Source organism: Lissotriton vulgaris, chromosome 7, assembly GCF_964263255.1.
Source record: "Lissotriton vulgaris chromosome 7, aLisVul1.2, whole genome shotgun sequence".
NCBI classification, from domain to species: domain Eukaryota; kingdom Metazoa; phylum Chordata; class Amphibia; order Caudata; family Salamandridae; genus Lissotriton; species Lissotriton vulgaris.
The window spans coordinates 1,678,269,907-1,678,284,127 of NC_141695.1; the positions used below are offsets into that span (position 1 = coordinate 1,678,269,907).

At 46.0% G+C, this 14,221-nt stretch overlaps 1 protein-coding gene across 1 annotated transcript in view; it reads left to right on the top strand.

Moving 5' to 3' along the window:
- RTEL1 (regulator of telomere elongation helicase 1) overlaps positions 1-8,673 on the top strand; it is a 236,175-nt gene extending 227,502 nt beyond the window's left edge. Inside the window, exon 34 of the mRNA XM_086932747.1 lies at positions 7,581-8,673. Within this exon, the coding sequence (XP_086788873.1) occupies positions 7,581-7,612 (32 nt within the window). The 3' untranslated portion in view covers positions 7,613-8,673. The remainder of the gene's footprint in view (positions 1-7,580) is intronic.
- The last annotated feature ends 5,548 nt before the right edge of the window (positions 8,674-14,221 follow it).

The window sequence follows — 14,221 nt, forward strand, 5'->3', positions numbered from 1 at the left end:
ATATGGTGGTGTCCTAGAGTGATGTGGTAGTGTTGTGAAGTGTGCAGCTGTGTGAGGCGTGCAGCAGTGTGAGGCGTGCAGCAGTGTGAGGCGTGCCAGCAGTGTGAGTAATGCAGCAGTGTGAGTAATGCAGCAGTGTGCAGCATGCAGCAGTGTGCAGCATGCAGCAGTGTGCGGCGTGCAGCAGTGTGAGGCGTGCAGCAGTGTGAGGCGTGCAGCAGTGTGAGGCGTGCAGCAGTGTGAGGCGTGCGGCAGTGTGAGGCATGCGGCAGTGTGAGGCGTGCAGCAGTGTGAGGCGTGCAGCAGTGTGAGGCGTGCAGCAGTGTGTGGCGTGCAGCAGTGTGCAGCATGCAGCAGTGTGCAGCATGCAGCAGTGTGCAGCTTGCAGCAGTGTGAGGCGTGCAGCATTGTGCAGCATGCAGCAGTGTGAGTAATGCAGCAGTGTACAGCTTGCAGCAGTGTGAGGCGTGCAGCAGTGTGAGGCGTGCAACAGTGTGAGGCGTGCAACACTGTGAGACGTGCAGCAGTGTGAGACGTGCAGCAGTGTGAGACGTGCAGCAGTGTGTGGCGTGCAGCAGTGTGAGGCGTGCAGCAGTGTGAGGCGTGCAGCAGTGTGAGGCGTGCAGCAGTGTGTGCCGTGCAGCAGTGTGTGCCGTGCAGCAGTGTGTGCCGTGCAGCTGTGTGTGCCGTGCAGCTGTGTGTGCCGTGCAGCTGTGTGAGGCGTGCAGCGTGTGTGGCGTGCAGCAGTGTGTGGTGTGGTCTGTGTGCGGTGTGGTCTGTGTGCGAGGGAGCCAGTGTGTGTGGTCTGTGTGAAAGGGGGGCAGTGTGAGTGATCTGTTGGGGAGGGGTGTAAGCATGTAAAGACAGCCAGAGGCGAGACTGGATAAAAGTGATGTTTGTGGAGAAAGTGTTTTTGTTTTCCATACAAAATATAAGAAGGAAAGGATCGGTGGAGGTAGCTACGAGTGGGAGGCGAAAACAGGGCTTTGGAAAAGGAAAAGTGCAGCTTATGACAGAGAGAAAGAAAGAGGATAAAAGGACAGCGCGAATCAAGAGGAAGAGAGATAGGAAGAGACAGGGTGAGAGGATGAGGAATGTTAGAAACAGGAGAAGAAATGGGTACATAAAATGAAGAAAATGTAAGGTGATAATTGAAAAAAGAGGAAGCTACGTACAATGAAGCAGGAAAAGACGTAATGGAAATGAAGAAATACATGGGGATGGGTAAATAAAATAACAAGCTCTCGTCATTGCTGTGGCGGGGTCGGGGGAGCGCATTCCTTTGAAGTCAGCAATTACACAGTTTATTGACCTCCATGGGCCAGGTATGGGGCTGCTGCACAGGGGCGGCTGGGGAGGGCCTAAACACAGTGTGGGAGGAGGGGGCTGGAGACGCGAGACAAAGCCAGACCAATGTGAGAGCAGGGAAAGACACTGTATAGGGAGAGAAGCGAGGCAAGATTATAGAAAAGAAGGGAGAGGAAGGAAGAGAAAGATAGCCGGAGTGGGAGTGCATTCCTTCGAAGTCTGATGCGGCGGGCGGGGGAGAGGAAGCCTTTGAAGTCTGATGCGAGGCACAGACAAATGGTCACGTGGCTGGTTTGTGCACACGCCTGTCTCACAAGAACTGTGTCTAATCCGCAGTTTTGGTAGAGTTTTCGTACTGCTTACTAGAATCTCGACAAACAAGCATTGCTAAAGCAATGCTTTTGGTCGAGACCTTAAAAAAGAAACGATCCGAACTGTTACAGGCCGATTTCCCTTATAGATGCCACATGTAAGGTGATGGGGAGGGTGATTCTGGCACGCTTGGAGTTATGGGCTGATAATGCTGAACTAATAACACATACTCAATATGGGTATAGGAAAGGAATGGGAACTGTCGAACAGTGCCTCAACTTGTCGATGATCATGGGCAAGTACAGGAAGGCTAGAGGAGCGTCGATCCACCTGGCTTTCATGGACTTGTCCAGTGCCTTCGACACGGTGTGCAGGAGCAAGTTGTGGGCACTGATGGAAGACATGGGCTTTGAGGAACCACTTGTCACACTCCTCCGCAGACTACATGCTTCCACTTCTGTAGTCATCCGGTATGGCCCAGGGGGAGAGAAGACAAAGCCCATTGTGTCGAGAGAGGGGGTCCGGCAAGGCTGCATCCTAGCCCCGTTTTTATTTTTGGTTTATACAAATGGGCTGGAGCAGTTTCTGTTAAACAAACATTTTGACTTCCCGAGAATAGCAGGTGCCCAAGTACCTTCATTGTCGTAAGCTGATGATACGGTCCTGATGGCCTTGACTGCCAACAGCCTCCAGGGATGTTTGGATGCTTTCACCGAATATATGACAACTCACTATATTTGAAGGTGAATTATAAGAAATCCTTTGTCATGGTATGCGGGCCCAAATCAACGAAAACACGCAGTGAATGGGATAGCTATTGAGAAGGTAAAAAACTTTAGTTATCTGGGGAATGTGTTTAATTCTAACCTAAATTGGGACCAACTTTTAGTATCTTGGGTGCAACAAGCTTTAGGAGTTATTGAGGGGCTGTTTCGATTTGCAGCCAAACTTGGTCATAAGCCTGTTGCCGAGCTGATAACCCTATACAAATCAAAATGTCTGTTAGGAGCAACTTATGGTGCAGGAGTGTGGCGATATCAAAAGAGTACACAGATCCAAATAATTGAGAACACATTTTTGAAGAGACTCTTATTTATCCCGTCTAGTTCGCCTACCTCATTTTGTCACTCGGAGGTGGGCATGGATTATATTACAAATAGAATACACATGGCACCCCTGTTTTTATGGGGGAAAATCTGGTCTTCAGAGGAACTAAATTTCTCCCGACTTGTCTTAAAAGATTGCATGAATCTAGACAATGCAATGGCGGTACCCTGGTTACGCTATGTTAAACAAACTTTTTATAAAATAGGGTTAGAAGATTTTTATGATAAACCTGAATGTATACCGCCAAACATGAAAATGTCCATAAAAGAAGCTTTTGGATCTGAGCTGAGTATATCTTCTAGGTCCACAGATAGATCCCCCCCCCCTTTTTTTCAAACGGCAACAATTTTATTTGTCTTTTAGCTTACAGGGAAATGCACGTTTTTTAATGACTATATTTCGTTTAGGCACACTGAACTTTCCTGTTGCTTTTCCAAAACAGGTGGGGTGGTGTTAGAGGCTACCCCCCTGTCCTTGTAACAACATAGCCCAACAAAATACTATGCACCTTGTTATTTTGCACATTATATAAAGACCCTAGGGTGCGTTTTCTTAAACCAATTTTAAACGAAAATGGTTTCCGATCCCATAGAGAGGGTTTTAATTATTTACATTCTCTAGCAAATGCTTTAATTTGTAGCTCTGTGCTTAGTTTTATTTAAAAAAAATGTAGAATAAGGAAACGATATGCAATGTAAAAGTACGTAATTGGGTGTTTTATTGTTTGCAAAAGATATTATTTATGTTTTTCTTGTAAATATTGTCTTATTTTATGATTGCATGTCTTCCTTGTGAACTTTTATGATTCATCTGGAATTGAATAAAGGCTTCTGACTGACTGAACTCAGAACAAGCCAAGCAGTTGTCACCAACACACAATCAGACCTCATACTTTGGAAATTGTAGGTACATGGGTAAATCCTCTTAAGATTTGTCATTCCGGGTCCTTAGCAGAATGGTTTAACCACTCTCATTCTCCTGGGTCCTAACCTCAAGATGCTCCACTTGAGCCAGAGAAAAAATGTGCCATTGAAAAATGCACACTTTCTCCATCTCCCTTCAGCATCATTCCTATCAGCATCCAAACCATACTTCTAGCAGCAGCGGAGCCTTGCTCCAGAAGGCAGGGGTTTATCAGGAGGATTCTGGCCATTCTCCCGGTCTGATAAGAACACCTACACACTTGCAATTGGTCCAGCTCTTATCAAAGTTTGATGTAATCAAATGCAAATCAAGAAACAGCTGCATATGCTTGAACATTTTAACATTTCCTTTTCTGACCAATAGAAAATACTCCAAACTAAAGCTCCAGTAAGAGATAGGTTCTGATCAGAATTAGGTAGGATGACCTCTTTAGATTTCTTTCGCCGTTAACGGTATAACTTCACACCTGTAATGATATAACCAATTGGATATCATCCAAAGTTACGTGATGCTTTTTGTTCTGACATACACGCTTCTTACAAACCAGAACATTGGCTCATATCCTAGACGCTTCGTTGTCCTAGTGACCTTCAATACCATCCAGAACCTTTTAGCCAATAGAACATGACCTTCTGAAGCGCTGTTAATACTGGAAATTCGGTCTAAGAGTGCATCTTAAATCATTAGAGTGGTTAGATTGGTTGGTTAATGCACTCAAGACCACACAATGTGGCGAAAAAGAGACTTTCACAGGTGTCTGAGGCGGTAGTGTCTTCAACACCAAGTAAATCTCTGTGCTAAGGTTCAGAACAACCAGTCGGTGCATCAAAATCTGCCTTGGTGGATGGACCCCATTCGCTTTTTGAGGGTTGTTAATTCAGCCATCCCCTGGGTCACGCTACAATGGTCACAGATGCCTTCTCGCAGGGCTAGGATGTTTATCGGAAGGACAAGGCAGAAGAGGCATGTCTGGGAGGCCCCTGCATATATGCATGCGCTTGAGCTGCAGGCGGTCCATCTTGTCCTGAAGGCCTTTCTCCCTTTCATCTCATGGGGCATCTCCAGATTCTGTCATACAACACAACTACTGTCCATTATATTGACAAATAGGTGGTGTTGGGTCATGGACCCTATGACGGAAGGTGATGTGTCAATGGACATTGGTGCAGCGATTGGAAGTCTTGCCAGTAGCAGCCCATCTTGCAGGCTCCCTCATTGTGAGAGCAGATACCCTCAGTCGTCTCTTGCTGCAAGACCACAAGTGGAGCTGCACCTCTAATGGGGTTTCCCTCAGTGAATCCCTTCAGCCGTGGCCCAGAATAGAAAGTGTATTTTCCTTTGTGTCATACACTTACTGCCCAATGGCTCTCTGGTGTCGAGGACCTCAAGCGTTTTTGTTCTAAGCCCCCCTTGAGCAAAATATTTACAAATTGGGACCCCCACCAAACTTTTATAGTAAGGAAGGCGGGGTGAGCAGGCCTGCATGGAAGGTAAGTATGGAGGGGATGGGCATATGAAATCATTTGAAGGGAACATTTTATTTAGTCCATAATGTTTACTAGATGAGAAAGTTCTAACTGTACAAATGCATCAAATGAAAACAGAAATTAAACAAAAATAGAATGGTTGGACCAAACACATTAATTCGCGTTTGGTCATTCTTTGTATACTTCTAAGACCTGGATATAAAAGACCCTTCAGAGGGTATTCACGCTCATTCGATCAGGGCAATGGCTACTTTTACTACTCTTTTCTGAAGCGTCACAGTTGCTGCCATCTGCAGGGCTGCTACGCTGTCATCCTTGCATAATTTTGCGACGCATTATTGCCTTACATTTTAGGCTCTCAGCGATGGGTACCTTGTCTGAGTTGTCTTGCATGTTTTCTTTGGTTGACTGGCACTACTCCGTCACACCTCCCAGCGTGATAATAAATTGTGGCTCATTAATAATGTGAGGAATCTGCAGGAAAACGTATCTATAAGAAGTAATTATACTTAACTCTAGTAAGGATGGGTCTGGTGGATACAATCTTTCTGAAGATTCCTCAATGCACTCTCACCTCCCCGATGAGCTAGTTCCATGATAGATAATATCCCAAAGTACTCGAATGTGTTAATATGCTGTAGTTGTCACTGTTGTGGCTCTCAGCTCCTCTCCGCCTGCCTCAATGTGGTGCAAAAAAACAGGAACGGATGTGTGTGCGTTGGTTGGTGCCAAATACACTCTGCTCATATCATGTTTGGTGGGGGATTCGCAGGTTGAGCTGCGTGGCGCCACCTGGTGGTTTTGGAAAGTCATTGGTGGGGGAAACTGTTTCTGGAGCAGCCTAGGCCTAGAAGGAGTATTCATGAGCTGAGTTATCTGTGGAGAAGCTGGGTATCCACCAGAAGTACTGTTACTAGAGTTAAGTAACTTTTTCATCAGACATTAACACATCTCAATTACAGGACAAAACCCTGTGACCCGTAATTTGTGCAGCAGTGAATGCCAACTACACAGCAGCCCTCTTCATTTGTAATAGAAGCAATACATTTGATGAACAAGGCAACACCCAACCTCTGATTGGTTATGTCAGTAGTCCATAAAACCAGCTGCAGGTCAGTAACCTGGGTCTGATGATTGTTCCACAGAAAGTAAGTATTACCTACAGCTTGGAGATGGAATATGATCCTCAGAACCCTCTCTTTGGAACACAATATTTATAGGATCAGTATTGCAAGGAAGGAGTCTTTAAAACGGATACCTTGTTATGCCCGATTGGATTTCATTGCACAGTGGTTGCCTTTAAAATTTTTGCTTGTTAATTGTCAAGTTGATTTGGCTCTGAATTTCATAATTTCTGATAGATTTCTTGTATAAACTCTTTCCTCTCGCTGACTATTTTTGTTCGTGTCAGACTTTGCGGCTCTCTTACTGCTTTTTCCTTGCAGGTCACTTCTCTCTAAACCACATTCGGAGAGCATAAACCCACTACTTTGAAGTGGCAATATAGCACCATATGTTCTTTAAAAGCCCTTTAAAACTCACTGTTGGCAAACCCTTCTGTGCCAGGTGTAGGATCTGAAGACAGCAACTTTGCCAACATGAAGGCCTACGTCTAAAATTCCGTTTTGTTTACTAGTGCTCACCCTTGCATGGTTTACAGTTCTGCTTTCATACATAAGTATAACTACACCAAAGTACTTCCTACATTCACATTCTGATATAGAGGTTTTACCACCCTGTAAAGTGCTGAATAAGAGGGCAGAATGGGCTCCTGCTACCATGCAGAGCTACAAGTGGTCTTGTCCGCCCTTCTGTATTTAGGTATTGTCTCATTCCTCAGCTCTGCAATCACAGAAGTCTTTTGGTTGTTGACCAGCTTATACTCTGCATAAATGCTATCATGGAAGATCGGAGATGGTGTCTCTGATCCCTCCGGTGTGCAATAACCCATAGAACAGCGATCTCCTCTACCAGCTGGGATGTATGCATGCATTCTTTCTTTGCTCTGCCAAGCTTGCATGTAAAACTACTAGCACTCGTTCTAACTGTGCAGATCCAAGCCCCTACTTCCCAGTTTTACCCGTTTTCAATAAGGTTGTATATCTTCGTGACAGACTACCTTTTGTCAGCTTATCTTGTACCTCAGGTGTATCAGCTGCTGATAGTTTACAGGTGGAGCCTGCAGATATGAAGCTATTAAAGTTGAAGCTAGAGCTATGCGCTTCCTCATTGCTTTACTGTGTGTGTGGTTTGAATTAGAGGGCCATTGTTCACCTGTGCTTACTAGGAACAGGATGTGAGCACCTTCAACTTGTAGAGTCAAATGTGTTGCTATTTTAGTTTGATCGTTTGCATGAATGTTTGTGGAACATGTGTGTCTGTTCCTGTGAAACTGTTCAGCATTTCTGCATTCCTAGTAACATTGTTTTAATTTTTTCTTAGAACACTCCAAAATGCCTAAAGTGTTGCGTTGACCGAGGAAGAGGCACCTCAGACAAGATTTTTCCCCTGACAAGGAAGGCATTGGAAGTTGTCTTTCAAGAAGGGAGAGGATCATTTTGCGGTTGAGATCAGGAATCAAATATGATGAATGCAGAGGTATTTGAACAACTGAAAATTGAAACACTTTCCAGTGGCTGTCTGGTGAAAGCGCTATTGCATTTAGAGAACCTGCCACTCAAACATACGCTTGGTCGGACAAAGGATTGCAGAGCAGTGGATTGAAATTAAGAACAATTGTGAACCTTCTTATTGTTGGGGAATCCACTTGCTCTTCTGCCAGGAAGAAATGTTGGTGCTTCTTTTGGAAAGTCACGATCCCACAAGGACATTTTCTGAACAGGTTAGTTCATCTTTAGATCCGCTAGTTATAGCGAGGAAGTAAATCTGCGTATTCTTCAAAGAGAAGACGCCTTTCTTAATGGTGTCTATAGAAGAATCAAGTTCTACCTCAATAACTTCCTTTGAAGATGGCCTGTCTCTAGATTAGCTCACTGGAGAGGCCTGCTATGCAGGAATTCTCAGGTGCAGAGTATTTATCTTTAGACCTATTGTCTACAAGGAAAGAAAGGTATCTGCATCTTCGGACAGGGGAACCCATGTGGCCTGCTCCCTGGAAAGGAACACAACTATCCGAATGCTCAATGTAGAGAATATGTCCTTCTCTAGACATGCACTTTCTCGTGAATCAAGAAACTTTCTTAAAAATGTCAGTAGAGGACATCTCATCTGTTTTTTTGTACACACCAACAGATATATGTACCCACACGAGTGCGCACTTTGGAGATGAGAAATAAAATAAAATGTCCTCTTTGGAGCCTCTTGAGAGAATGATGCAGTCTCTGGAGCAGACAATCTCGTGGGAAAAAAACACGCTCTTTGCACTGTATCGCTGCCTTGGAGTGATATGTGGGGAGGATGAATGGACTCCAGCACATATTCATTAGTGCAATCCTAGCTAGAGGTTGCATTTTTGAAGACCTTGTTTAAGAAAATATTTTATAATAAATAAATTGGATTTGATTATTAGCCTGGACCGGAGTTTGTTTCTGTACGTGGTGTGGCAATGTATATCATTTTGTCCCTTTTGCAGCTTGTGACATGAGGTCTAGAAACCACATATGATTACCCGCCTAGGGTCATCTTCACACAAACATTGGACTTTTTAGGGCAGTTAGATTTTAGCACCCTAGACCAGGATCAGTTTTCATGATGATGCGCAGACACTTTCATCCTGTGGGTTGGATCTGCAGCATCCCATGCACAGGAGATGACACCTCGCTGAAAATGAGTGCTATCCTGGATACTCTTTTGTTCCAGTCTAATACAAATTGCAAACACAAATAGCATAAAGCCTGGGGACAGAGTAGCTGTATTTATTTTTTTAACTTTATCTTTAGAGTGAGTCAGTACTAAGTTCTGAGTTCTGAAGTGCAACTATATGGCCCACTGGCATCTGGGTCATTACAGAGCTTTTGTAAGCCGTTCTCTTAATAAATGTATTTCTTCCCCTGAAAAAAAAAATGTACACCAATTTCCCTGTGGATGATCACATCACATGAATAATCTGTTAAACATGTGGAATACTTGTGTGGCTAAAATAAAAAGCTAGAAATGTATTCCGAAAAGTGCTTTTTTCCCAGAACTAAAAGCCCTGAAATATGATTGCTGCAAGTTAGAAAGGAAGTAGCAGAACGAGTACTCCACTGACCCTTGCCACCATTAGAACCAGATACAGATTTACCATCAGGACAGTGTAAAACCGGCATGATGAGAGGAGTAAACGAACACCCAAAAGGTGTTGGGAGGATGCTATTAATAATTCTAACCACTGGCAATCGCTCGGGTAGCAATCCAACCCATAGTTCTTTTGCCCACCTTACCACCTCACATTAGACTCAGCGTATGCAAATCAGTATTGACCCAGTCGAGCCCAGACTGCCAAGATAGGTCCTCTCCAAACAGGAGCACAGGCAACCCAAGACCAGTATTTCTTTGATTGGGGAACCTCCGTCGGATGAAGCTTGGTTCCAGTGGCACAGTGAGCAAGGGACCCATGTCTAGGCATACAGTTGGACACTTAGGGCAGTACATCTAACACTCAAAAGGTGAACAGAGGATGCTTGCAATAAGTCTAACTACTGTCAATTGCTCGTGGTAGCATTCCAACCCATAGTTCTTTCGCCCACCTTACCAACTCATATTAGACTCAGCAATATGCAAATCGGTATTGAACCTACTCGAATAGGAACAGTCGAGCCCAGACTGCCAAGCCAAGTCCTCTACAAACAGGAACACAGGCAACCCAAGACCAGTATTGCCTTGAATGGGGAACTTCCGTCGGATGAAGCTTGGTTCCAGTGGCACAGAGAGCAAGGGACCCATGTCTAGGCATACATTTGGACACTTCATTTTCCCACCATAGCACCTCAGATTAGAACCAGCAATTTGTTATTCAGTCTTGGCCCTACTCCAAAAGAAACAGTCCAGCCCGAACTACCAAGCCAGGTCCTCTCTGCACAGGAACACAAGCAACCCAAAACGTGGGCTTGGCTTGGCAGTAAGAGCTGGATTGCTCCAATTGGAGGAGGGTCAAGACTGATTTGCATGTTGCTGGGTCCAAACTGAGATGGCATGGTGTGCAAAATAATGATGTAATGGGATGCAGCCAAGAGTAATTACCAGATTAATTCAAGCATTCCATTCATCTCTTTTTGTATACTTAGAGTCAACAACTAGCTAAAGAGCACAGTTCCTCTGTCTCCGGCCAACCTATGAGTTTTGCTTCAGAACTGTGTTTTAAAAAAATAATAATATGGCTATGCATTACCATATCCATGGGATTGTTGTATACATGTCTGAGAACCTCCATTCAATAGGGTGACAGGGTAATTTATTTACATTTTACAGCAGTTTTTGTATCACACATTCAACCCTTGCTAAGTCATTCTCATTGATTGACAGAAAAAAGGAGATTTAGACACTTATTATTCCTCTTAAATCAGTACAAAGGAGGAATCCTGGCCTAACAAAACTGCAAGCAATATGACCTGCATGGCTGTCAACTCGTTGCAACTCAGTACTGACAAAGGAGATTGTCTTGTTCAACACCAAAATTAGTAGTAAATGATACCTGCCATCTTTTACCTATTGCGTACCTTCCTTCAGGTCCACAGTGAAGAACTGTGAGTTTTATTTGGCTAATACTCTTGTCAGGTCAATTGTGTAGTTATCAGTATTGAGTTCCAGCTATCCACACAGTCATTGATTTCGTACCTTCAGATCTATGGCCAATGATGTTTGGGATTATTAGCCAATCTTCCAACGTTCTTTTCGTGGCTTCAGTCGCAGCATTTCCAATCGCCAGCCTGTTCCACCCCAACAGGGAACCCAGGAGACTTGCGGGAGAGGCTGTGGTACCCACCGCCTCCACAGCCAAAGTCTGTGTGCTGCTCTTTCCACCTTCCCCCTCCCCCAGCTCCACTTGCAAAACCCCTTTGGTGTACCTTTGAAGGGTCACAGCAACCCGTGGGAGGCAGAATCCAACAATTCTATCCAGGTTGGCAAGCAGTCACATCGGACAGATGGGTCTTCCAAATTGTTCGCAAAGGCCAAGCATTACCGTTCCACTTTTCTCCACAGCGCCTTCCACCATCTACCCAACGACTGACAGAGTACCAACTCTCCATTTTGCGGCAAGAAGTACAATCACTTTTGGGTAAAGGGGCTATCAAGAGGGTGCAAGCACCAGAAGTATGATTTAGATGGTATTGTCGCTACTTTCTGTCCAAGAAGAATGGAGGTCTTCAGCCAATTCTAGATCTCCTCCACAAAAAGAAATTCAAAATGCTCACCCTGACCTAGGTCTTGTCTGCCCTTGATCCTGGAGGCTGGATGGTGGTGTTGGACCTGCAGGACGTCTGTCATATTTTTTTCCTGCCGGCCCATTGGGGCTACCTATGGTTCATGGTGAGGTAGTAGCATTTTCAGTTCGCTGTGATGCCCTTCTTTGGTCTCACAAGCGCCCCTAGGGTGTTCACGAAAGGGATCGCGGTGGTAGCAGCACACCTTCGGTGGTCAGCAGTCCCAGTCTTCCTCTACCTTGGCAACTGGCTGTTGAAGGTGGGCTTGCCCCAGGTAGTGTTCAACTGCCTCCAGAGTATGGCGAACCTCCTGTGATATTTGGGGTTCAGTATCAATGTGCTGAAGTCACACCAGACTTCTTAGGCTCTACCTTTCATCAGAGCCATTCTGGCCAGGGTTCGGTTCTGTGCCTTTCCCCCAGGAAAGAGAGTCCAGGCCATTCAGGCTATGATCCCGATCTTTTAGCCTTGGTCCTGGATTTCAGTGACGTCGAGTCTGAGGCTGTTGGTAAAGCTGGTTGCCTGCATCCTGTTGGTCGAGCACGGCAGGTGACATATGCCGACTCAGAGGTGGCATATGAAGTCCCATTAGGCCCAACATCAAAGGTAACTCCCTGACCATGTTCAGAGCTCGGAGGAGACTGAAAGATCTGCAGTGGTAGCTACAGGACCACTTTTGGGTTAACAGAAGATCCCCCTCCCTTCCCCACCCAGTACTGTCAGTGGTGACCCATACATAGTTTCTGGGTTTGGGTGGCCACCTGGGAGAGGTGGAGCTAGAGGCCTCTGGTCTCCGGCAGAGTCCCAGCTCCATACCAACCTTCTCTAGCGGAGGGCCGTCCGTTTGGCATTGAAAGCCTTCCTGCCATCCATCAAGGGGAGGCTGGTACAGGTGCTCACGGACAACACCATCGCCATGTGACCACGCAACAAGCAGGGTGAGTGGGGGGTCACAAATCCTGTTGCAGGAGGCCTTGCGCCTTTGGACATGGCTGGATCGCCAAAGTACCTTTCTAATGGCGAACCACCTGGCAGGCCCACTGAACACCAGGGTATCTAGCATGTCAGTTACACCCGTAGGTGGCACAAGATATCCTCTGTGAATGGGGAGAAAGTTGGCTCTATCAATTTGCCTCTGCCGAGAGCGCTCATTGTCAGCCCCTCTGCTCGTAGGAGTTTTCAAGATTTCTCTCGCTTGAAACCACGTTCCGTCTCAAGTGGAACTCGGGACTCTTTTATGTCTTTCCGCTGATACCACTCCTGCCCGAGTTCTCAAGAAGATTAGGATGCACCGGTCCCAAGCCATCCTAGTAGCTCCAGAGTGGGAATAGAGTTTATGGTATCCAGAACTCCTGGGCCTGAGAATCTATTCTCCAATCAGGCTGCCCATCTGGAAGGATCTGCTGTAGCAACAGAATAGTCTGATTCCCTACCATGGCCTTCTCAATTTTCACCGCCATGCGTGGAGATTGAGTGGCGACAGGTGAACACCTACCACCTGCCTCCAGAGGCAATGGATGTCTTCTCGACAGCCAGATGTCCCTTGACAAAAACTGTATACGCCTGTTGTTGGGATAAATTTGTAATTTGTTGCTGCACTCCCCATATTGAACCTTTCCAGGCCAACTGTCTGATGTTTTGTTTGTGCTGTCTGTTGCCCAGCAAGACCTTGCTATTGGCACAGTTAGATTATCTTTCAGCCCTCTTGGCCTTCTTACGGGTGCCTAACCAGGGCCAGACTGGCCGTAGCGGGCAACAGGCATCCCCAGTGGGCCGCTAGGGTGGGGTCCAGTTTTGGACCCCCTGGCGGTCTGTTTGGTTACGGGGGATTTTGTTACAGCCCCCTGTAACAAAATCGGCCGATACCGGTCGTAGCAAATAGCTCGGCCGCACCCCCCTCCTGGGGGCTGGCTGAGCAGTTTGCCAGGGCCGGTTTCGGTTCCCAGTCCTGCCCTATGCCTAACCAGCCCTCTTTATTTAAATCACCTGTTAGGATGTGTTTTTTGAAAGTCCTGCAACATGTGTTTCCCCTGTCTTTGTGATTCCCAAATGGGTCCTCAATCTTGTCCTTGTGTATCTATGTATACTCAATTCAAGTCGCTCCACAGTTGTCCTTTCCAGCTTCTCACCATCGAAACTGTGTTCTTAGTCGCCACCAATTAAGCGTGCGTGCAAGTGAGCTTCAGGCTTTGTGTGCTCATCCTCCTTTCACCATCCTCTTCCCCGATTAGCTGGTTCTGCGTATTATGGCATCCTTTCTCCTGAAACTTGTGATGCCGTTTCTCATTGGCCATCACTCTGCCTGCCTGCTATGCTCCACCCCTCTAAGGAGGAAGAGGAGGGGCTCCGTAGCTTGGACCCAAAGAGAATGCTCGGCTTCTACATCAATCGCACCAAAGAACACTAGGTGGATGATCAAGGCAGTGCAGAATTGTGCCATCATCTTGATTGTACTCTGCATTAATATCTATTACGCACTAGCGAAGATGCAGCCTCCTGAAGGACCATGTGCCATTCCACCACGCTCAAAGCTGCTACCACTACGTTAGCATGCGGCGCTCCAGTCCTAGACATCTGCCAGCTACGTGGCCATCCCTCCCTACGTTCACGTCACGAAGCACTATTGTCTGGGCAAGCAAGTACTCTGATAAGGTCACTTTGCCTGCTTGGTCCTGCAGGACTTTCTGGTTTGAATCTATCCACAGCCCTCCTCCCTCGGGT